General features: G+C 39.7%; 2 protein-coding genes across 2 annotated transcripts; one reads left to right on the top strand and one right to left on the bottom strand.

The window, feature by feature from the left end:
- The first annotated feature begins 463 nt into the window (after positions 1-463).
- LOC129788590 (daxx-like protein) lies at positions 464-13121 on the top strand. The gene is made up of 5 exons (XM_055824790.1): positions 464-944; positions 1009-1773; positions 12061-12289; positions 12362-12542; positions 12625-13121. Exons 1-5 carry the CDS (start codon positions 909-911, stop codon positions 12917-12919), a joined length of 1506 nt encoding a protein of 501 aa, XP_055680765.1. The 5' UTR covers positions 464-908; the 3' UTR covers positions 12920-13121.
- Positions 12602-23546, bottom strand: LOC129788585 (general transcription factor 3C polypeptide 1). Its single transcript, XM_055824776.1, has 6 exons — positions 23414-23546; positions 23186-23352; positions 22105-23123; positions 18739-19525; positions 14786-18254; positions 12602-13077 (listed from the first exon to the last, which is right to left on the bottom strand). The coding sequence occupies exons 1-6, from the start codon at positions 23481-23483 to the stop codon at positions 12962-12964; spliced, it is 5628 nt and encodes a 1875-aa protein (XP_055680751.1). The 5' UTR covers positions 23484-23546; the 3' UTR covers positions 12602-12961.
- Positions 23547-24183: the final 637 nt, after the last annotated feature.

Below are 24183 nucleotides of genomic sequence, written 5' to 3'. Positions count from 1 at the left end.
AACGAAGTGATTTTGCGACATAGACAATAACAATTTTCTGGTTTTTTTTTTTGAAAAACTCACGTTTTCCAGAGCTTTCGGTTCCGTTCTGAGCCTTTATCAGTGGCTACAGACATAAGACGATTTTCCACTCCTCTCTGTACTCAAGAAGAGCCGAAAGCTCTGGAAAATGTGAATTTTTCTGGGTGAGAACCCCCAAAAATCCGGAAAATTGTTATTAGGAATCAACTAATAAAAATTCTCAATTCAATGGTCCCTAATTTGTCTCATTTCTCGGGCTTCTTTCAACTAATCAAACTCTCTTTTAGTCTTTTTGAGTCCTTCAAGCGCCTTCAAGGGTTAATTCTTGACCATTTCAACAACATTAAGCTGTCCTAAAAACTCCCCCATTAAACTTCTTTTTCAATTGAATTTCATCAATTCCAGCTTCAATTGAGCTCCACGTGGGACACCTTAACAATAATAAACAGACGTAATTGCGCATGTGTTTGTGATCATTGGGATCAGGTGTGTGTGTGTGCGTAAAAAATTGTTTCTAAGCTGCATTTGTGTGTTTTGGGACAGAAAAAATGAGCAATTTAATGGCCCCCATAGATCCATAGGCTGGGGATTCACTGCAAAAAAGGAAGTTCCGGAAGTGTGTGAGACAAGTGCGCAGTTTGAATTTGCGGAAGTTGTTCGCTTTGGGGGCTACGGAGCATTTTCCGGGAGTTAACCTGAAAAGCGGGGGAAGCTCTTTTTGGGGTACTTCCGCCACCCGTGGGGGCACACTGACGCCCCGTACGTGTCCACTGGTGCATCAGGTGGACAAAGGCAGCATTTCTTGTGGGGTGAGGCAGTGAAAAGGGTGTGTTTTGGGGCATCGCCGTGATTCTGGGGAACCCCACGAATTTCCCGCTCAATCCACAATGGATTCAATCATCGTGCTTGATTCGGATGATGAGGTAAGACAGCCCGGGGGGGCTTCAAGCAGAAGCTGGATGAGTGATTTTGCGGTTTATTTTGTAGGTTGACGTGAAGCCACCCGAACCGAAGAAGCAAAAACTCACAGCAACAATCCTTCCCACCCCTGTACGACCCATCTGCCCTGTTTCACCAAAGGTTGTGGCACATCCGGAACCAGGGGCACGCGCGAAGGAAGTACGACGCGTGACCCCCATGAAGATTGGCGAGAAAACCCCGGTGAAGGATAAAATCCGTCACTTTGGGGATGACGACGAATTCAGCCCGATTTCATCACCAATCTCCCGGCAGGAGCCATCCGGGAGTGCCACAGTGCAAGAGGATGATGATGACGATGAGGAGGGGGGTGAGAGTGAGGAGGATCAACCCCTAAATGCCACATATCAGGAATTAATTGACGTCTGTCGCGAAGCGGAAGACACTCCGGATATGGAGATGCTGATTGAAAAGAAACTCATCCGGTACTACCACTCAGTGCATCCGGACTTTGTCAACTCCAAGAGTTTCTGTCGTACCGTACGTGGCGTCACGGAGGACATCCGGGCGAATCCAGGGTTAGTCTACTTGAAGATCTCCAGCATTCTCGAGGAGTTGAACACCCGACGCAAGAGCCGGGACATTGTGATGGTGAATGAGGAGGCCACGGGCACGGGGAGTGAGCGACGGAATGCACAGATTAAGAGGCTCAGCAAGGCGCTGTACATCCTCAAGAAGCGCATCGCCAAAATGGAAGAGACCGAAGTGGATTTTGACGATGATCACCATTCTGTGCACATTCAGGTGGAACAGTACAAGAAGCGAGCGTGTCAGGTGAGTAAGGGGAGAAGAGATCTAACTTTCATGGCTTTTGCAACAGTTTAGGGAGCTTTAGGACAATTTTGAGGGCTTTTGGGATAATATTAAAAAGCTTTTAGGATTGGAAGTGAAATTTGTGAAAATTTAAATTTGATCTTAGTGAGTGTGTGAAATAAAAAAAGTAGAACAAAAATTTAGAGTGAAAAGAGTGCAGTGAAAAGATCGAAGAAAAAGAGAATTTTAAGAAAAGGACATAAAAAAATAGATTGGGCGCCCATCTCGCGAGTGTAGTGTATTGTGACGGAAGAGGGCTTCAACAAGAACAGCAACATAAGGTAGGCTCTACCATTTTGGTCACTATCGAACCGGAGAAAAAGGGACCCAGCGCCCAGCATTCCATCTTGAAAATTCCCTCCTCACAATGCCACCTAAGAGAGGTGCCCCCGGCCTCCGCGCCACTATTGGCGACGCCACCGCATCCACCAAAAATATTCGCGACTTCTTCCAATCACTCAGCCAAGAAGATCTGCAATGCTCCACAAATGCTGCCACAATCCAGGGCAAATTAGATAGGCTCTCATTGATGCAAGAGAGGTTTTGTGATGCCCGTGATAAATTGAATGAAGCCCAGAGAACCCCAGAAGAGATTGAAAATGATTCCCAAGCTGAAATAGAATTCTTGGCGGCATTTGAAACCGCGGAAGATATCGGTATGATGAAGCGCGCTGAGATGAAGACCTTTAATGATGAGCATCGTGCCAATAACGACATCATGGCCAGGCTTACTCACGCGATTGAAATTATGTCCGTAAACCATTCCCAATCTGCCCAGCACCCCAAGAATCATGTGAAACTGCCCCAAATTACCCTTCCAGAGTTCAGTGGCAAATATTCCGAGTGGATGGGATTCCGAGACATTTTTGTTTCCACTGTGCATGAGAATTCAAATCTCCCTGATGCCGTGAAAATCCAATACCTGAAATCATCGGTGAAAGGGCAAGCATCTTCACTGGTGAAGCATCTTGCAACCACTGCCGAAAATTATCCCATCGCCTGGCAAATGCTCACTGAACGTTTCGAGCGTCCCGCAAATATTGCTATGGATTATGTCCGTCGACTAATTTCCCTCCCAAAAATCCAAACCGCCAATAAAGACAATGTTCGAGAGCTTACTGCTCAATGCCACGAAATTCTTCAGGCCTTAGATTCCCTAAAGGTCACTGAACGTGATCTCTGGATTATCAGTCTTATCTACGATAAACTCGATGCCGAATCTCAATCCCAATGGAATAAGGACTCCCCTGAAGGCATTCCCTCCTGGAATGATTTCTATAAATTTCTGGATAAGCGAAGTGAAGTTCTCGAGAAGTCTCCTGCCTTAGATTCGGTGGTCAATAATATTAAATCGGAAACCTCGAAAGCCAAGACCACTCCATGGTCAAAGAAAAATACCACGAATATTGTGAACAGTACAATTGTCAATGGTTGCTCTCTGTGCCCAGGAGAGAATCATCCAATTTTCCGCTGCAGCGCTTTCACTGCGAAATCCCCAAATGATCGATTGCAACACATTCGCACAATGAAGTTGTGTCGCCAATGTCTTACCGATATCCACATGACCAACACCTGCGCGTTCAGAAAATGCAAGAAATGTGATGGGAAACATAACATACTCCTCCATGATGCTTTCGCGAATTCCACAGCTCCATCCGTCCCAAAGGATGATCCAAAATCATCCAAAGAATCAGCCCCAGAAAATACAGTCCAAAAATCCAATGTTGGTAAGGAAAATGTACCAACCGCCAGTATTACAACCAATGTGAATACTGCCAATGTTTCCCACAAAACTCAAGTGTTCCTTGGCACTGTTGTTGTTAGAATTCTGGACAAAGATCGAAACGTTCATCTCTGCAGAGCTCTTCTTGATAGCGGTGCGCAACGGAGCATCATCACTCAGAGTCTGTGCGATAAACTTCGCATCCCAAAGAAATCGGTGAGCATAACCGTGTCTGGAGTCGCCAATAGGCTCTGTGGCGCAAAACATCTCGTGAATGCTACCATTTTCCCACGTCATGCAGAAGATTACATCAATCTTGACTGCTTGGTGATGCCATCGATCAATGGAAATATGCCAAACTGGAAGGTCAACCCAGCAGACTTCAATATTCCGCCAGACATAGTTCTGGCAGATCCTGATTACCACGTACCTCGACCGGTAGATCTTCTCATCGGTGGTGATAGGTACTGGAGAATTGTCCTAGATAATCAAGTATCATTGGGACCCAAGATGCCAATCCTGAAGAACACCACATTCGGTTATGTGATCGTTGGAGAACATGAAATCAGCCAAAATGATGGAAACTCTAATGATGACGACAAGGTCAATCTGAATGTTGTAACTATTGAAGAACTTGATTCAACTCTTCGCGCCTTCTTTGAAATGGAAGAAGTTCCTGCAGATAAACCCATTTCAAAGGAACATGAAGAGGCAGAGAAATGGTTTGTCGAAACTCACACACGAAATCCTGAAGGTCGATTCGTCGTGCATCTCCCTTTCCGAAAAGATTCTCCTCCCCTAGGAGAATCTCGATCCCAAGCTATAAGTCAGTGGCTTCGTACTGAAAAACGCTTAGCACAACATCCCATCCTCAGAGATATCTACAATGAGACCATGAAGAATTATCTAGCCAACAATTGGATGGAACCCGTTCCTCCAGGAGAACTTATGAAGCGACCATGTTTCTACCTACCACACCACATTGTGTACAAGAAAGGTGCACCATTGTCCAAAGCCCGAGTCGTCTTTAATGCTGGTGCTAAGTCATCAAGTGGTGCTAGTCTAAATGATGCTCTTCTTATCGGTGCTGCAGTCCAATCTGATTTGTACTCCATTCTAATACGATTCCGCCTCAAACAGTACACCATGACTACAGACATCTCAAAAATGTATCTACAACTGAAACTCTACTTACCTGATGCCGATTACCAACGCATTATTTTCCGTGCTAGTCCACAAGACCCAATTCAAGAATTCAGAATCACATCTGTTTGTTTTGGAGTTGCATCATCAGCTCATCATGCCACCCGAGCACTCAAACAATTGGCTGATACATATGAGAAGGAATTTCCACTTGCTGCGAGAGCCATCAGAGAACATTTCTATGTTGATGATGGGCTAATAACCGCTGATTCTCTCCAAGAAGCTCTAGAAACGCAGAAGCAGCTCCTTGAACTATTTGCATCCGCTGGATTCCATTTGAGCAAGTGGACATCCAATAATCCCGATTTACTGATCAACATCCCACCAGAAGATCGCCAGGACTGCATGAAGGAAATCTCAGGAAATGTGAAGGCCTTGGGAATTACATGGAATCCCAAAAATGATGTCTTCAATTTTGCAGCTCCTAAAATGTCAGATGGACCTGTGACTAAGAAAACCCTCGTTTCTGACGTAGCAAAACTCTTTGATCCTCTCGGTTTAATTGGACCGGTAATTACTGATGCTAAGATTCTCATGCAGGAAGTTACCCGTCGAAAATTGGATTGGGAAGAGGAACTACCAATGGATTTGCTTGAGAAATGGCAGACATTCAAGAGTCGCCTGAAGGATGTGGAATCAATTTCTGTACCTCGTTGGATTTCTCCAATGGAAGCACCCAAAATTCAACAACTGCATGGATTCTGCGACAGTAGTAAACTTGCACACGGTGCTGCAATTTACTTGGTCAGTATCAACACAGAGACAAATGAAATTACCTCCAAATTGATGACTTCAAAATCACGAGTCAATCCAATTGATCCCATTACCATTCCCCGGAGCGAACTCTGTGGTGCTGCACTTTGTGCTAAACTCATGGCAAAAGTTAGCAAAGAGTCCGGCATTTCCGACTGCTATTATTGGACTGATTCTGAGATTGTCCTACATTGGATTAATTCTCCACCAAAGGATTGGAAGATCTTTGTCTCCAATCGTGTACGTGACATTCAAAACATTTCTGATGTGAAGAAATGGAGACATGTTCCATCAACAGAAAATCCCGCTGATATAATTTCCCGTGGAGCAACGCCAAAGCAACTTGCTGATTCCCAGCTATGGTGGAATGGACCGACGTGGCTCAGTCAAGATTCTTCATCATGGCCACCTCCTTTTACCAAGCATTCTCTCACGAATGAGGAAGCTGCCATCAATCTAACAAATGAAGAGAACAGCAATGGATTCTCTCAATTTGTGACTGCACATTCCAAGTACATGCGTCTGCTACGCGTTACCGCATATTGCTTGAGATTCAAGAAAAATCTACGTTCCAACCCTGAAGATCGTTCTCTCGGTCCACTGTCACCTGAAGAACTAGATGAAGCCCTCAATTGTCTGTTGCGTCAAGAGCAATCAGAGAAATATCCTGATATATTCGAAGCAATAAATTCTGGTCAAATCCTAACCAGCAAGAAATGGAAATCGATTGCTCAATTCAATCCTTACATCGATCCCAAAGGAGTGATAAGATTTGGTGGTCGTATTGAACGTGCAGCAATTCCGTATGATGCCAAACATCCGATTCTTCTACCGAAAGGACATCTTTCTGAGTTAATATTTCGTCATGAACACCTTCGCAATCTCCATGCCGGACCTCAATTACTTCTCAGCACAATTCATCAAAGATTCTGGGCTATTAGTGGACGGTCCATCGCTCGTAAGATCACTCGAAGCTGTGTTTGTTGTTTTCGACGTGAGCCTCGTTTCCTTCATCAGCAAATGGGACAATTGCCAGAGTCAAGAGTTAATCTCGAGAGTCCGAATGACCTATTCAAACATGTAGGTATCGATTTCATTGGACCTTTTAAAATGAGAATGACTATACGAGGAGCAGCCACTCGACCAGTTTGGATTTGCATTTTTGTTTGCCTCGCAGTCAAAGCAATTCATTTGGAATTGGTGACGAGTCTTTCTACTGAAGCTTTCATAGCTGCCTTTCGCCGTTTCACAAGTCGAAGATCATCTCCAGCTGAAGTTTATTCTGATAATGGGAAGAATTTCATTGGCGCTGAAAGGGAGTTGAGGAGACTTTTGTTCCAAGAGCAAGGACAACGTGAAATTGTTGATGCCACTTCCGGCGATGGCATAAAATGGCATTTCCAACCAGCAGCATCTCCACACCATGGTGGAATTTATGAAGCAAATATAAAATCCGTAAAATACCACCTGAAACGAGTAATTAAGGATGAACCTTTGAGCTATGAGGAATGGCTTACAGTGATTAATCAGGTGGAGGCAGTCCTTAATAGTCGCCCATTGACTGAACAACCAATTTCACCCGTTGACGACATTCAGCTTACACCTGGACACTTCATTGCTCATAAACCATTGAATGCACTTCCGGATCCATCACTGGAACATCTCCCTACAAATCGATTGTCTAGATGGCAATTGTGTCAACAAATGATGCAAAATTTCGCAAAGAGATGGAAGACCGAATATCTCCGACTTCTCACGAAGAGGAATAAATGGTTGAAGCTCGGAGACAATTTGAATATAGGAGATGTCGTTATCTTTCATGATGAACGATTCCCATCTCAACGTTGGCCACTAGGCCGTATTATAGCAGTTCACCCAGGCAGTGATAATTTGGTGAGAGTTGCTACTATTAGAACCACTCGTGGGGAATACACGAGATCTGTGGAGAAAATCGCTAAGCTGCCGATCCATCTTTAATTTGCTACGTTCCAAGTTCCATGTTTATTAGTCCTATTCAGAGGACGTGTTATTGTTCAGATCATCAAGAAGATCAGCCCGGGGAGTATGGAAGTGAAATTTGTGAAAATTTAAATTTGATCTTAGTGAGTGTGTGAAATAAAAAAAGTAGAACAAAAATTTAGAGTGAAAAGAGTGCAGTGAAAAGATCGAAGAAAAAGAGAATTTTAAGAAAAGGACATAAAAAAATAGATTGGGCGCCCATCTCGCGAGTGTAGTGTATTGTGACGGAAGAGGGCTTCAACAAGAACAGCAACATAAGGTAGGCTCTACCAAGGATAATGAAAATCCTGAAAGTAGATTTAGGATAAAATTAGAATATTTTACATACAAATGTTATCGCTGCATGATAATTCAAAGAGCTTTAAAAGTCTTTGGGATAATTTTGAGGACTTTTGGGATAATCTAAAGAGCTTTAGAGGGCTTCAGGATAATTTTATGGGCTTCGGATAAATTTAAGAACTTTGAGGATAATTTTAAGAACTTTATGATGCTTTTGAGGGCTTTGGGACGATTTAATGAGCTTTAGGATAATTTTGAGGGCTTTTGGGATAATATTAAGAAGTTTTCGGATAATGAAAGTAATTTTAAAATAAAATTAGAACATTTTACAATTTTTGTTCTCTCTGCAGGATAATTCAAAGAGCTTTAAAGTTCTTTGGGATAATTTTGAGGGCTTTTGGGATAATCTAAAGAGCTTTAGAGGGCTTCAGGATAATTTTTATGGGTTTATGATAATTTTAGAATAATTATGAGAGCTTCAGGATAATTTACGAGCTTTAGAAGACTTTAGAACAATTAAGGAAACTTTAGAATAAATTTCAGAACTTTGAGGATAATTTTGAGATTTTAATGATGCTTTTGTGGGCTTCGAGGCAATTTAGGGAGCTTCATAATAATTTAGGGAGCTTGGGATAACTTTGAAGGCTTTTGAGCTTCAGGATAATTTAGAGAATTTTAGAATAATTATGAGGGCTTGTAGGATAAATTAAAAAAGTTTTAGGATAATTAAAGCAACTTCAGGATAAATTTAGAACACTTTGAAATAACTTTGAGTGCTGCAGAATGATTCAAACAGCTTTGAAGGGCTTCAGGATAATTTTAAGGGCTTGAAAATAAGTTTAGGGAGCTAAAGATTTTTTTTTAGAACTTTAAGAAAAAATTGGGGCTTCTGGATAATTTAGTGAACTTCAGGATAATTTGTAGAGCTTCCTAATAATTTACGGAGCTTAATTATACCATTTGGAGCTTTGGGATAAGCTTTGTGATAAAAGAAAGTTTGAGATATAATTTTGTGAGCTTTAGACAAACTAAGAAAGCTTAGGAAAATTTCTTATAGTTTTATGATAATTTTGTGAGCTTAAGGAAACTTTAGAAAGCTTTCGGATAACGTTTATGGATTTAGGATAATTTTTGTGAGCTTTGAGATAATTTATTGAGCTTTGAGATAAATTAGTGAGCTTCAGAATAATTTGATGAGCTTAAAGATACTCCTTGAAGCTTTAAGAGAAGCTTTGTGATAAAGGAAAGCTTGACAATATTATTTTTGAGAAGCTCTATAATATTTTAAGTTGTTTTGGGATAATACGTCTTAGCTCAAAAGAAAATATTAAAAAGTAGAAGCTTTGAGACAATTTTGAAAGTTTCAGAATAATTTTGTGAGCTTTAGACAAAATAAGAGAGGTTTAGGATAATTTTTAGAGTTTTATTATAATTTTGTGAGCTTTAGAAAAGTTTAGAAATCTTCTGGATAACTTTTGTGAGCTTTGAGATAATTTAAGGAGCTTTAGAGGACTAAAAGAATTATCATTTTGAGAGCATCAGAATAATTTAAAGAGTATGAGAATATTTTAGAGAGCTTTAGCATAATTATTGAAGCTTCAGGATAATTTATGAGGCTAAAGGATATGTTAGGGAGCTTCCTGATGAATTTCGAAAGCTTCTGGATTATTTTTAAACCTGAAAAACTTTCTTAAAATGATTTTCAAGTCTTTGGAATTAATTTAAATATTTTTTAGAGTATACTTAAAGGGTTTTAGCTGTGTTTCTTTCAGACACAGCTTTTGTGTACCGAGCAAAATCGAAAGTCGTCAGATCGGGCTCAAACTTGGGATGAGCACGAATTAGGGTCCCCACATTCCAAAAAACGTATGCGCCAAAAAAATTTTTTTTCCGGCCGGCCGTCCGGCCGTCCGGCCGTCCGGATTCCAAACTTAAATTGCAAGAGAACGGTGATAGATAGAGACTTGCGGTAAACGGCAAAGTTTAAATATCGACCTGAAGAAATCCGATTATGAGGTCAAATCCACCCCCCCACCCCTACGTCCGCCATTTTGAATAACCTCAAAATTTTGTTTTCGCTATATCTCAGCCCCTGTAATAGCTAAAAATCTGAAATTTTTATATGTTGTAGGGGACATCAAGAGCTTTCCAACGATACCTCATTTTTGAAAATCGGTCAAGCCGTTTAGTCAATATGGCCCCCACAATTTTTCATCGAAAATCGACCATAACTCGAAAACGGCTTGACCGATTTTGATCAACCCGGGCTCAAATGAAAGCTCTCAACAAACCCTACAACTCTCTAGAACATACGAAGTTTCAAAAGTGACCGCTAGGGGGCCAAAAATCAAAAACAAAATTTTCGATGAGTTTTCGATGAATATCTCGAAAACGGCGACATAAATTTTTTTCATTTTTTGATATGTTCTAGCTGACTATATTATCTAGTTGCATGCCAAAAATGAAGAAAATCTATGGATCCGTTCTCGAGATATAGCCTTCCAAAGTTGGCATGTCATATCTCGGGTTCTACAAGTCCGATCTTGATCAACTCAAGCGCAAATGAAAGGTTTCGTGAAGCCCTACAAATGTCTAGAACATTGCAATTTCGAGAAATGACCGCAAGAGGCGCTAAAGTCAAAAACAAAGTTTTCGAAAATTTCGAACTCGAATTTTTCGAAAATGGCGACATAAATTTTTTTCATTTTTCGATATGTTATAGCTGATTTCAAGACCTTTCAAACAAAAAAAAATTTATGAAAATCTATAGATCCGTTCTCGAGATATGGTCTTCTAAAGATTTCATAGGGTATGACTTTTCAACTTTTCCCGACTTTGCGCGTACTTAAATGAATTCGCGTTCTAGTTTGCTCTCACAAAATTGGTACACTGAAAGAAACACAGCTCCCGTAAGCTTGGTCAGCTTACCAGTACATTTAACTTATTTAACAAACTCTAAGTTAATTCGTTTTTTTTATTGAGATTTTTATCTTAAAAAAAGTCAATCATAACGCGTCCAGTTATAAGAGTTGGTGTCCCACAACGTGTAGAAGTTTGTTTATGCGTTGAAATACTATTTGTGAGCAATATTAGTAGGCAAAGTTTATTTTTTTTGTGAAAATCAGCAATTTGATGCATAAAAATGGTCATATCTCTAGTTCTATAACACCTACAGAAATTTCGTGATTAGTTTTGGAAAGGTCTTGAAATAAGCTATAATTTGACATATATCTCAATGATTTTCAAGGTCACCTCTAGAACACAAAGTGGCGGATTTTTGTTTCACAAAAAGAGTTTTTCGCAATTTTCGTCATGAAGGAATGGTTCTAGAGGTTTCTGATGTTCTAGAAAGTTGCAGATAATTGCAAAACCTTTAATTTGATACCAAATTGAGCAAAATCGGACAGACCGTTCAAGAGATATGACTCTTAGAACTTTTCAAATTCAAGAATTTTTCAAATAGTCATATCTTCTAAACGGCGACATAGATTTTCTTCATTTTCGGACTGGTGACAGATATTGAGTCAGGCTACAACATATCAAAATTTAAAGGAAATCTATAACAGATGTTCGGAGAAATAGCCCCTTAAAGTTAGGCAATTTTTGTTTTTGATTTTAGCGCCTCTTGCGGATGTTTTTGGAACCTGAAATGTTCTAGATAGTTGTAGGGCTTCTTGAAACCTTTCATTTGATACCAAGATCGTCAAAATCGGTCAAGCCGTTCTCGAGATATATCGAAAAAACACTTTTTGCTTTAGGTCGCCATATTTGCTAAACGGCTTGACCGATTTTCAAGTATGAGTTATCGATGAAAACGTCTCACTGAGCACTACAACATACTAAAATTTCAGACCTCTAGCTATAAGGGAACTGATTGACAGTGTTTCAAAATGGCGAACGGCGGCCATTTTGAATTCTGAAAATGCAAAAAAATGAAATTTTACACCCACATTTCTATAGAAAACTTCAAACCCGAAGTCTCTATCTGTTACCGTTCTGGAGATATAAGGCAAAGTTTGGACCACCGGCCGGAAGGCCGGCCGGAGGGCCGGCCGGATCAAAAATTTTCCACCACCATTTTCGTAATGTGGGATGTCTAAAACGTGCTCATACCAACTTTGAGCCCGATCTGAGGTGGTCGGTTTTTCCGACGATTACAATACTTGGTGTTGGCCACGAAGTGGAACACCAACTAATTTCTCTTTTGGATCATTTTAATAAATTTTATGGCTTTGATTTTTAAAAGAAATTTCTCACCCTTTTTTGAATAGATTTACGAAAAAATTTGCGATCTCACGGGCGAGAGTAAAACAGCCCAACGTGCTGTCCGGAAGCCAATTAGATTCCAAGAAACGGACTATCCGGCCTTCAATAGAGCCCTCCAGATGTTTGTCAATCGCACAAATGTCTTCCCCGACTCGATGGACGTCTACAAATGCCTCGAGCACTGCAACAAGCAGTTTGGATTTGGGCTGAAGAAGGATGAATTGAAGAAAATCGGTTAGTTCGTTCAAATCAAACTTCCTTTCCGGAAGGTTTTTTCTTAAAATTTTCCTGATTTTCTCTCTGCAGCTCAGGATGCTTTTGTGAAGATCGGAAAGCTCCTGCAGTGTCGTCGAAAGGCCGATCTCTATGAGACCGTCATGCATTTCACGGGGACACGAAAGGATCCAGCGCTGGAGGATAAAGATCTCGAAGCGAAATTGGAGGAGAACAAGAAGCACTACTCAAAGATTAATGAACTCATTGATAGGTAAAAGAATCTTTTTTTTTTTTGAGCTTAAAAAATGTTTTTTTTATTGTAAAAACTTCTTTCTTTTTTATTCATTGAGCAGCTTTGCAAAGAGGCAGGAATCAGAAGCAAAAGGAAAGACATCTGAGCTGGAAACTTCCACTCCACCACCATCAGCAGTTGGGAGGATGAAAAGATCCTCCCGGAGTCCAAGTCCAGGCTGTTCGAGGCAACTCCTTGAGGGGGATGAGATAAAAGACAGAGGCGAGGGTGCAGCTACTTCTTCCGGGAGTATAGAAAGATCTTCTTCCTCACCGGATGTTACTCATCTAGTTCAAGATGATTCCAATGAGTCCATCATCCTCCTCGATGCGTCTGATAATCCAAAGAATGAATAATTTATAACAAGAAGAAGAAGAAGTTTTTGCGCGCGTGGGCGTTTAAATGAAGTCCGCCCTGTATTTCCGTTCGCCAATGAAGGCGGTATAGCGCATTAGGGCATCCGGAAGGATCTCAATCACCGTGCGATCGAATGGGGCTAATTTATGGGATATTTCTGTAAGATAAGAGAAGAAGAAAAAAAAACATATTTTATGCAAATTTTTTGTGTTTTCTTTCATTGAAAAAAAATCCCTGAAATACCTCTGAAAATTACTTAGAAAAATAAAAAATGGATGTTTTTTTTAGGTTATGTCAGCGTCCTTTTTTGTTCAAGTGTTTGAAAATCAGGAAATCGATTCCTTTTTGTGGGAAAAATTAATGATTTCTGAGATTTCTTGAACCAAAATACGTCTCTTCATAAATGGTCTAAATGGTGAAAGAATATAAAAAATTTTAAGGTTATGTCGATGGCGTTGAAGGCGTCCTTCAAAAAATAAAGATAAATAAAAAGTATTTCCTTATCAACTTCGCATTTTCTTTTACATTCTTCAAATGAAGAATTAATAAGAATAATTGAATTCTAAATTCTAATTAATTAAAGAACAATGTCCATTTTCTTTAAAATATAAAAATAGACATTTTTTTAGGTTATTAAGCCGCCCCTTTTTTAAAAATTACTAAAATTCTAGACGATTTTTTTCAATTTAATGAAACTTTCTCAATTTCCTTTAAACCCTTTAAAAAATAAAAAAAATATATTTATAAATTTTTTAAATAAAATTTAAAAAATAGTTATTTGAGGTTATGTTAGTGCCGCGTCTTCTATATTCTTCAAAAGTTTTATGGGCTTTAAGGACTTAAAGAAGGAAGTATTAAAGAAAATCAAGGAAAGCTTTTATTGCTTTTTACGAAACTTTCATTCTTTTTAATATAAGAAAAATGATTTTACGTCTTTCCTGAGTTTCTTTTATTTCCCAAAAAGCTTTTTTTTGGTTTTTTAGGGAATTTAAGGAGAAAATAGTAATTCAAATAATTTCTGTTAATATTTTGGATCTAAAAGAGTAATTTTTTGATTTTTTTAGCAACGTTTTGATGGTTTCAAAATAAATTTTTAGGTTATGTTCCGTTGGCGTCCTTTAGACGCTTCAGCTTCCTAATTCAAAAACACGTAAAAACAATCAAATAAAGCTTCTAACTAAACACCTTCTCAAAGAAATTAACTTTAATTAATTGAAACTTATTCCTTTTTATGAAATTTTTGTCCTTTTTAATTATTAAACGTCTTTCCTGAGTTTCTTTCTTTTCCCAAATTTTTTTTTGGTTCTTTAGGGAAAAATTTAAGGAGAAAATAGGAATTAAAATAATTTCTGTTAATATTTTGAATCTAAAAATAATAATCATTTGATTTATTTTAAGCGAACGTTTCGATATTTCAAAATTTTTAGGTTATGTTGTGTTGGCGTCCTTTCGACACTTAAGCTTCCTAATCTTGCAACACGTAAAAACTATCAAATAAAGCTTCTAAAAACCTTCTTAAAGGGGCTAAAACTCTATAATTAATTGAAATTATTAAGTAAGAAACATCATATTTTCCGTCTTTCCTGAGATTTTTCTTTTCCTAAAAAGCTTTTTTTAGTTCTTTAGGGAAAAGTTAAAGGAGAAAATGAGAGTTTAATTTTTTTGTTCAGTTTTTTTTTTGAAAATATTTTGAATCCGAATTTTTGATTTCTTTTAAGCAAACGTTTCAATGGTTTGAAAATAAATTCAAAATGTAACGAAATAAATTTTTAGGTTATGTTCTGTCGGCGTCCTTTAGAAATTTAAACTTAACGATTTAAAAACACGTTAAAATGAATAGTTCATTAAAACTACATAAAACTCACCAATTTCTGGAGATTGATAGCAACTACGGAGTGTAGTCTTTGGCGCTTTCACTGTGATCAGCTGAACACATTGGAGATCTTCGAGAATTTCCAGGAGTAGCCTGAGGTGCGTTGGATGGAGGAAGGTGAAGCGTTCTGCGAGATTTGTAACATTAATCCCGGGATTCTTTGTGAGGAAGATCAACACGGAGCCCATCCATTTGTCCAAAACCCGCCTATTGAGGGTTCCATTGACACGAATCCACGGGAAGGGACGAAGGTAGAAGAATTCTCGATCTTTCCCCTTAACCTTCTCCTTGAGCGCCTCAACATTTCTCACTGAAATACTCGGAGCTCTATTGCTGAATCTTGGACGCTTCGGCGGTGGTTCTGCTACTGCCACATCTTCCGCATTCTGCTTTGACGTTGATGGGGCATCGTGGAGGGCAGCTGCTGGATCTTCTGCTTCCTGCTCCAGTCGTGTCAAGTTGAAGGTTTTGATCAGCCACGGTTGGGCGTACTTCCAGAACACCACGTGATACTCCACAATCCCGATTGTGATGATAATGGATTCCTGGAGGAAAGTCTCGAGGATGTAGATGAGATTGCTGCTGGAGCAATCTGGGAAACGCCTTTCGAGCGCCGTGAAGGTTGTCCCGAACTGTTGGCACTCAATGATGGCATCAATAATCCGTCGTGCGCTATTCTCAAGGCTCCCACCGAAGCTGATCAAGATCATTTCGAGAGACTTTGTTGGATTGATGAGAATACTACTCTGACGAACCTTTTCAAGGAGTTTCTCCCTCACGTCGTCATCCAAGCAACCCGGAGCTGTTGCCTTAATGTCAAAACTCAACTTAACCTCCCTCAGTGTGAGGTAGTTGTCAAAACGTTTACTCTTCTCGCTGAAGTCATCAATGTTGGAATTTGCATCGAGATCCTGTCGAATTTGCCATGTATTCGGAATGGCGTCTTCTGCCTCATTCTCATCCATCTGATAGAACTCCGTCAGCCATTTTGATTGATCCTCTGACGTTTCATCAATTAGATCTCGTAGAATTTCACCCAGATTCACATTAACACGCCTACAACGGATCCTCCCCAAGTCTTTAACATCCCTCCGGTCAATTTTCTCTGTGATCTGCGCAAAAATATCCAGGAGTTTGTCAACATTCCTCCCATCGGTTTGCATTATGTCATCAATGCAGCTGAGAAAGTCCGTTAAGTCGCCATCTTGAAACAAACACTCAAACGAGCAAACTTCATCAAATGCTGCATTATGGATCTTCTCGAGGGAGTGCTTTGCATGCCGGAGGAAGCAGAAAATGTGACATTCGGGGCTCTGAAGCTTCATCCAACGCTCAAATGTGTACTGCCTGTAGATGAAGACATCGTGATCTGGCGCACAGGCAACCTTCTTCTGGGATTTCGCCTTCTTATCCTGCCCTCCGTCAATTTCCAACCTCGGCTTATGACTCAGGATGCTGTGAAAGCGGGTACTTATCCGTTCATACGGTGCATCCGTTGGGGTACTATTGCTGAAGACAAGAAGCTTCTTCGGCAGTTCGAACGTCAAGTTGATCTGCCGTTGCGAAAGGAGTTCCCCAAACAGGTAACAAGCTCCATTGACATTCCCCACCAATTCAGCGCAATCTTCACGATGACGAGCGTAGAGTTGACGGATTTCATCGTAGATACAGTACGGTACATGCTGGATGATCTGATTCTGATAGATCTGCGACAGATGAAAGGCTCCTGCCTGCATTGGGATCACCTTCTTTACTTTTGACTTCGATGCCGGCTTCCACGATGAGATCAGTTGATCTTTGTGAATTCTCGTCATGGCTTTCGATAGAACTTCATTCGGGTAGTTCCTGTAGACTTCGAACAGTTGCAAATTGTACGGAGCCTTGTCCTTTGTCGTACACATTGAACTATGGAAGAGCAGGTAGATGGAACTGATGACGATGTCTTCATTCGTTACCGGATCAACGTAGCGCAGCTTTCCCTTTTCAGGGTTTGTTTCCCGGAACTTACTCCAGAACGCCTCAATTGTATCTGGGATACTTCGATTGATCCGCGTTAGGCCCTGCAGGGATAGCCTGTAGAACATCTGATTGAGAATTGCAACGAGATTGATGAAATGATGCTTTATGGCTGATTGGAGTTCCTCTTCGCTGTAGAACTTCTTCAAGTTCTCCACGAAGTTCTCCCCGTACTTGCGACTAATCATCTCATTCTCCTGAATCTCACACAAGCAGGACTCAACGCTTGTCTTTGTGCTGGGATTTCGCATCATGTAGAGAATCCGTCGTGTGCAGGCCTTGGAAGTCTTGTGAACGGAATTCAGGTGAAAGTGGAGAATATCCCGGATTGTATGGCTATTCACGTATTGCTTCTTCGTCCTGCCTGTGAAGTACATTGAGGCGATGCGACAGAGTAGGAGGAGGTTATCCTCTTCCGAAGTCCACGTTACCCGGAGTGTCTTCATCATGGAGATGGCCCGCTTGTCCGTTTCATCGTAGAAGACGGTACGATTGCGCGGTGGAACAGGACGCCGTGAAATCATCCGGACGTGCTTTGTCTTCGTCAGGCGTCTCTCACGCACCATTGCCTTGTAGGAGATCACATTGGGTTGACGTCGTGTCAACGAGGAGACCTTCCTGACCTTTGGCAGCGTTCCAACGGGCAGTTTTACCGGTTTCCGGATCTCCTTCTTTATCATCTTCCTCCCCTTCCAGCTGCTCTTAATGTGCGCGTGAAACGTTGAATCCAGTCCACCTGCTCCCATGTGATCACCCGGAATTTCTCCCTGATCCAACTCAATCGCCTCCAGGGGGCGCCTCGATGACAATGCTGCCATCATTTCGGGTTTACTGTGCGCAAACTCCACCACAACTTCCTGCCCTTCGAGATTCTTCCGGTGCCCGAGGCGTGTCGCGAAGCAAACCACCATCAACTCCTCCCAGTACTTCTCCACATCCGGAAGCACGGAAAAGTCATACATTGTCATTGGGTACGTCTTCTCTTCGATGTGAAAGTACCCCGGAGCCGATGAGGATGTATCAATGATCGCAGCCTTCCGGTTGACAAAGAGAAACAAACTCGTGGGGCTCTTTGTTGCCTGCGGGCCCATCTGCACCAATCCCATGTAGCAGAGCTTCTTCGTCAAATCATAAATATACGTACTCAGTTGCCGGAATTGCATCAAATGCAGCCGCATCTCCTTCGGAAGTTGCACCAGCAGATAGTTCTTCTTAATGGGATGCGTGAGATACTCCTGAATCCCGGAATTGGGCATTGAATTTGGGTACATTTTCATAATGAGCGTAAATGGGACACGTAGCATGAGATCCTCGAGATTTGCCCATCCACACGGGTACGTCCTATACCGCTCAAGTGGCGGAATAAACATCTTCCAATCGTAGTCACGACTGTAGATTTCCGGCAGTTCCTCCGGAACGTCATCCTGCCCAAAAGGGTACTTCACCTTTAGAAAAGGTGAAATTTCAAAAATTTGTTTGAAATATACCTCTAAATCGTGAAAGATTTATATAAAACTAATGAAATTTTTATATGGAACGATGAAAACGGTGAAATTAGATCATTTTCTATCGGGCAGTGAAGAAAATTTTTAGAAAAAGTTAATTATAGATGAATAAAATCAAATTTTCTGTCAAATTTTTTTGGTGATGCAACTTCAGAGCGTTGTTTATTGAATGAAACACCCCTTGATTCTTGGGCGCACTGATTCTTCGATTCAAATTTTTTTTAAAAGCTGATATTTCATAATTTAATTTCACCGCGACACGTTTATCACAAAAAGCGGAAAATAATAAAAAGAATTAATTTAAAACCAAATTTGAATCTAAGAATCCGCGCGCTTATGAATCAAGGGGTACTTCATTAATTTTGATCAGTCTGACCACGTGGTTTTGGGAAAAAATGAAATTTCATAGCGCATCTCTATTTACCTTCCACTCTTGCAGCACTTCATCCCTATTGAGTGGCTTACTCTGCCCCGGCAGCTCGTAGATGACGTAGAAGAGGAACTCATGCAGCAAGCGCAAACGAACAAACTTCGGCACTGCACTACCCTTCATTGACATCCGGAAGCGTTTTGTCTCCTCCCCACCATCTCCCGGCACATCCCCACCCCTCTCCACCTCCTTCCGTGCTTTCTGCATCTGCATCTGGGACTTGGCACGCCCAACAGCTTCACGCACGAGCAAATGATCCTTCCCCACTGCCTTGGCGCACGTATACCAAAACACCTTCGTCACATCCCCCGATCGGAGGGTAACGCGAAAAATGTTCGCCTTCCCCTGACTCCGCAGCGTTGAGATGATCTTCCCCACGGTCTTCCGGCAAACCTTCTCATGCAGCCCCTGCAGGCGCTCCTTATCAACGACAATTCGCACCAAACGATGCATATCCGGGAAGATGAGATGCTTCTCCAGCAACTTCTCCACCATCTTCACGCGTTGCACCATCTTCACCGTAACTAACTTTCGTTTTGGGTCCAACTTGAGGCGTGGCATCTTCTGCATCTCCTCCATTTCGTCAATCTCCACGGAAATATCCTCGAGAGCAACATCATCCGTCTGCAGCAAGCTCTGGAACAACTGATCACGATGCTGTGGCCCCAATTCCTCAAAGGACTCCTCGCATCCACCCGTGATGAGTTCATTGTCACTCTCCTCCCCGGCGGGATTCGCCAGGCGATCCTTGAATTCCGCATAGTACTTTGGGAGGATGTACCTGAGAGGAGAAAATTTGAATGACTTGAAATCCTTGAAATGGAAATAAATCTCCATCAAGGAAAAAAAAAACAAAATGGCGGAGGTTAAGTTTGTGCCCAATATTAGGTTAGGAAGCATTTCAATGACGCGATGATTGATTCTCTATAAATTAACTTCAAAATCCAATTAGAACGAAACATTTAGTTAAAATTTTAAGAAGAATCAATTTTCAGCTTCATTTTGAGAAATTTGAGTTTTTTATAATTTGAACACGGAATAATAAAAACTAATCTTTGACTAAGATCTTAAAAGTGAGGTTAGAAATGAATTGATGCTTCAATCAACTATGGCGGTTTAACGGCAAGATATTTAAATTAAAACAATTATACAAAAATTCAAAAGAAAGATTCTAAAGAAAATAAGAAAAATTCTTTTTAGCAATTTTTTTTGTTAATTTCATCTAATTTGTTTAATTTTTAATTAATTAATTTATTTTTATTATTTATAAAGGTATTTTTATTTTATTTGAATTATAGCCTTTTGTAATTAAATGAATCCTATTTAAAAATTTCTTCTTTTTTTTTCTCAAGAAATAAATTAGCAAATTAAAAAGTTTTTCAATAAAATCAACAAATCGAAAAATAAATCAACAAAAGAAAAATTGCGTTATTTTTATTACAAATTTGAACAAAAATATGAATTGAGGTTATGTAGCATTTCTGACGCTCTGAAGAGACGCCCCAGATGCTTAACACTTGGAGGACCCAACATTTGGCACAACGTGGAGGATCAAATTGGTAATAAGTACCAGTTGATGAAATATGCTCAATAATTAATTATTAATCAGTTTATTGAATGAGGATCGAAAGTTTGACTAATCCTTAATCTTCTTCAAGCATTCCTACACTTAATTACTAAATATTTTATTGCGAAAATCGTCACTGAAAAAAAATTGCGTCGAATCGATGCAAAATTGCCAATTCAAACGACTTTTTTAGCTACAATTTTACATAATTTATTATTGCGCCTAAATCATCACAAACTTTGATTCTTAAAGTAAATTTTTAGTCACTTCCGGCAACAAAATTAGTTCACATTAATGATTTTCACCGAGGAAAAGTGAACAAGAGTTCTTTATTTGGGAAATATGGGGAAACATAACCTCAAAACCACGGCAAAAATGTATGAGACTTTGACTGGTAATAACTACCAATTTGATCCTCCACGTTGGATTCACACTTTGACCTCAATTATCTTCCAAAGAAAAGACTTTTCTCGAGATTTTCTTTCTGCTATCTTAAAGTAATTAAAATTCCCTACACATAGATGCTAAATTCATCGAGATAAGTCCAATGGATTTTATTCTGTGATGTTTTTAAGGTTCCAATTGGTAGCAAGTACCAGTAAAGTCCTCCGAGTGTTAAAATGAAACCTAAAACCTGAGACGGCCATTGAAACGTAAAATACAAAAAGAATCAATGAAAAAGGTAATTTAATCGTTTAATTACTGAAGCGATAAAAACCTTTTTAACTAGTTAAAAAAAACAAGATTAGGAACGAATATGGCCACAGAACTTTAGTAATTCCTTTATTAAAATTCAAGTTGACTTGAAAAACTTGAAGAAATTCAAATTTTCTGCTTAATTTAGGCAAATTCTTTTAGATTTACAAGATATTCAAACAAAATAAAGTATTTTTGATCCAAATTAACTTTCTTTCGAAGTAAAAGAAAATGAGGTTATAAACGAATTGATACCACATTAAAATATGGCGGTTTAACGGCAAGATTTTTAAATTAAAATAATTAAATAAAATTGTAAGGAATTCCTTAAAATTAAAAGGAAAAAAATCAATCAAAAACTCAAAACTCAATCGAAAACAGAAAAAAAGAACAAAATAACGGAGCTCTTACTTAATTAAAATTTGAGCTCAATTTATAGGTTAAGAAGCATTTTAATGGCTCTTTTTGATAGACGCCAAAACAAATTAACCTCAAAATTCAATTAGAATCGTTAGGGGCTAAAATTTTAATTAAAATCTTAAGAAGAATCATTTTTTGCTTCATTTTGAGTTGATCATTTAATACAGAAAAACAAAAACTAATCCTACAGTACTGCGAGTTAAAGTGAGGTTTGGTAGGTGAATTGAGGTTATGTAGCATTTATGACGCTCTGAGACGGCCATTAAAACGTATGATACAAAAAGAACGGTGAAAAAGGCAATTTAATCATTTAATTGCTGAACCGATAAATAAAATTTTTAACTAGTTAAAAAAAACAAGATTAGGAAAGAATATGTCGACCGAACTTTAACAATTTCTTAATTAAAATTCAAGTTAAATTGAAGGACTTGAAGAAATTCAAACTTTCTGATTAATTTCGGCAAGTTCTTTTAAATTGTAAGATATTCAAACAAAACAAAGTATTTTTGATCCAATTAAACCTTCTTTGGAAGTAAAAAAATAGGTTATAAACAAATCGATACCACATTAAAATATGGCGGTTTATCGGCAAGATTTTTAAATTGAAAAAATTACACAAAAATTAAAAAAATTGCAAGAAAAGAAAAATTATTTTAAAAAAAAAATAAGGAACTTACCGAAGAAGCCTCTGACGCCCCTGATCAGCCGTATAGACCTTCACAATGCGCGTCTTGACCATATTCTTGAGGAGAGCCCTGCACTGGAGCCACGTGAGATTGAGAAGCTTCCCCAGTTCAGACTGCGAAATGCCCCTATCGCCACTCTTCTCAATCTCCCAGTACACCTGTCGCGTGAGGGGTACGTTGAAGAAGCGCTTTGCTGGCCCAGTGGCCGTGAAACTCTCCTCATCCGCTTCCTGTTCGTCTTTCAGCCACATGGCGGCCACATCGACACGTGGATCCTTCAGCTGCATCACCCGGATGCGCTTTTCCTGCTTATTCTTCGTCAAGTACTCCGCTTCCGTGGCTTCCGGATGGAGCTGGCGGAAGGGCACCTTGATGTCTGTTTCAATGTACCGGCTGAACTCTTTGGATTTGAAAGTTTTCGGCGTTATGATGATTTGCTCATTCTCCAGCATGGCACGTATGAGATCGTAAGGGGCCATGTAGTTGGGGCGCTGCTTCAGGAAGTCCACAACCTTCTCAACGGTCTGGCAGTAGATGGATTTGTTTTCACGATAGAACCGCGGGAGGTGCAGCAGGAAGCTCCGGGTTAATCCCTGATTTGGGATGTGACGACAGTACAGCTGCTGCGTGATGAGCCCCATTCGTCCGAGTTTCTTTTTGAAGTAGAACAGCAATCGGGAGTCCTTCAGCAAGGTCAGGAGGCTGGAAGCTCCATTTGTGGTCTCTCCACGGAATCGTGAACGTCCCACAATCTCCAGCATCACGTACATTGTGTCCGAATTCTCACTCGGCATGCCCTTATTTGATGGGAACAACAGGGATTCCCGGTACTCCTGACTTGCCACCATTACAAAGGTATTCCCATATTGCTGCTGAATCTCCTGGACACTCATCATCTGAAGCATTTCCTTCTCAATGGGGCTTCTCTCCTTGTAAAACATACAAAATCCCATCTCTCCATTTGCCTTGATAGATTTGCAATCATTCTGTGAGTAGAAATCCTTGGAATCCTGCAAGGAAAACCCCCAAATTAGCTTCTCAAAAAAATTAAATCTTCTTCCCGGAAACTAACCTCTTCATCAGTTTCATCCATTCTATCGCGAATTTTGATGGGTTTTCGCTCCTCTGGCAGCTGATAGAAGTAAATGATGTCATTCTTGAGGATGTACTGCCACACAGTCTCATAGAAATTCTCATGATCGTAGAAGCAATCTCTCTCCTGCAGACGTTTCCACAGAGCTGAAAATCCCACAGAATTTCACTAAATTTTCAAGGAATTTAGCGGAAAAATACTTTCTACCTTCAAATGTAATCCCATCGAGGCCTTCAAAGCCAATTTCCTCGAGAATTGCAACACTTATCGCGCTCATTTTCGCATTTTCACTGATTTTCCACGAGAATTTTCAACGCAAAATGCAAAATATAAACAACGAACTGACATAACCTAACAAAATGCAGGAATTTCTTGGAAGTGATTCGTTTAGCAGTCGTGGCGCTAGTGTCGTCTGTTCCCGCCAATTTTTCCCTCCATTTCTATCCCGCAGCATAATTTCTTTGTAAAAAGTTTGTGAATTATTGGACTTTTTTTGTTCAATTTTTTTTTGAAATAAAATAAACTTTTTGGTAAATATTCTCACAATTGAGGCTATTTTATTGACACCGAAATTTATAATATAATTAGTCCACTTAGAATGGATAAATTGTGGCTTAAAATGGCTTTTGAAACTTAATCATAGCTAAGAGAGAATTTCTTACAAAAAAAGTTCCTTTTCGTTACTAAAATTTTCTTTCATCCTAAAATTCTCTTCAATACAAGTTTTTTTGTTTTTGATTAAATATTGGCTAGATTTATTTATTTTTGTTTTTTTTTTATAGAGGATACATCCATAAGATTTAGCTAAATGCAAATGGAGAAAACAAGGAATTTTTACTCTTTTCTCTAAACTGTTGTTTCTGTTGTCTTATCATCTCCAATTAATCTCTCACTCGCTTTGCATTCCGTCCATATTTCCGATATTTCCTTACTGTGTGCCCTTCTCAGCTGAAATTGGGTGGGAATTATTTTTCAAA

This window comes from Lutzomyia longipalpis, chromosome 2 (assembly GCF_024334085.1).
Source record: "Lutzomyia longipalpis isolate SR_M1_2022 chromosome 2, ASM2433408v1".
NCBI classification, from domain to species: Eukaryota; Metazoa; Arthropoda; class Insecta; order Diptera; family Psychodidae; genus Lutzomyia; species Lutzomyia longipalpis.
The sequence above is the reverse complement of the archived record's forward strand: the minus strand, read 5'-3'. Positions and strand labels throughout refer to the sequence as shown.

Coding starts and splice junctions, on each gene's coding strand:
- LOC129788590 (XM_055824790.1), top strand. CDS start 909: ATGGATTCAATCATCGTGCTTGATTCGGATGATGAG. Junction 1,774..12,060: donor ACAAGAAGCGAGCGTGTCAG/GTGAGTAAGGGG, acceptor TTTTTTGAATAG/ATTTACGAAAAAATTTGCGA. Junction 12,290..12,361: donor GGATGAATTGAAGAAAATCG/GTTAGTTCGTTC, acceptor TTCTCTCTGCAG/CTCAGGATGCTTTTGTGAAG.
- LOC129788585 (XM_055824776.1), bottom strand. CDS start 23,483: ATGAGCGCGATAAGTGTTGCAATTCTCGAGGAAATTGGCTTTGAAGGC. Junction 19,526..22,104: donor GGGCGTCAGAGGCTTCTTCG/GTAAGTTCCTTA, acceptor TTCTCCTCTCAG/GTACATCCTCCCAAAGTACT. Junction 18,255..18,738: donor AAGTGCTGCAAGAGTGGAAG/GTAAATAGAGAT, acceptor CCTTTTCTAAAG/GTGAAGTACCCTTTTGGGCA.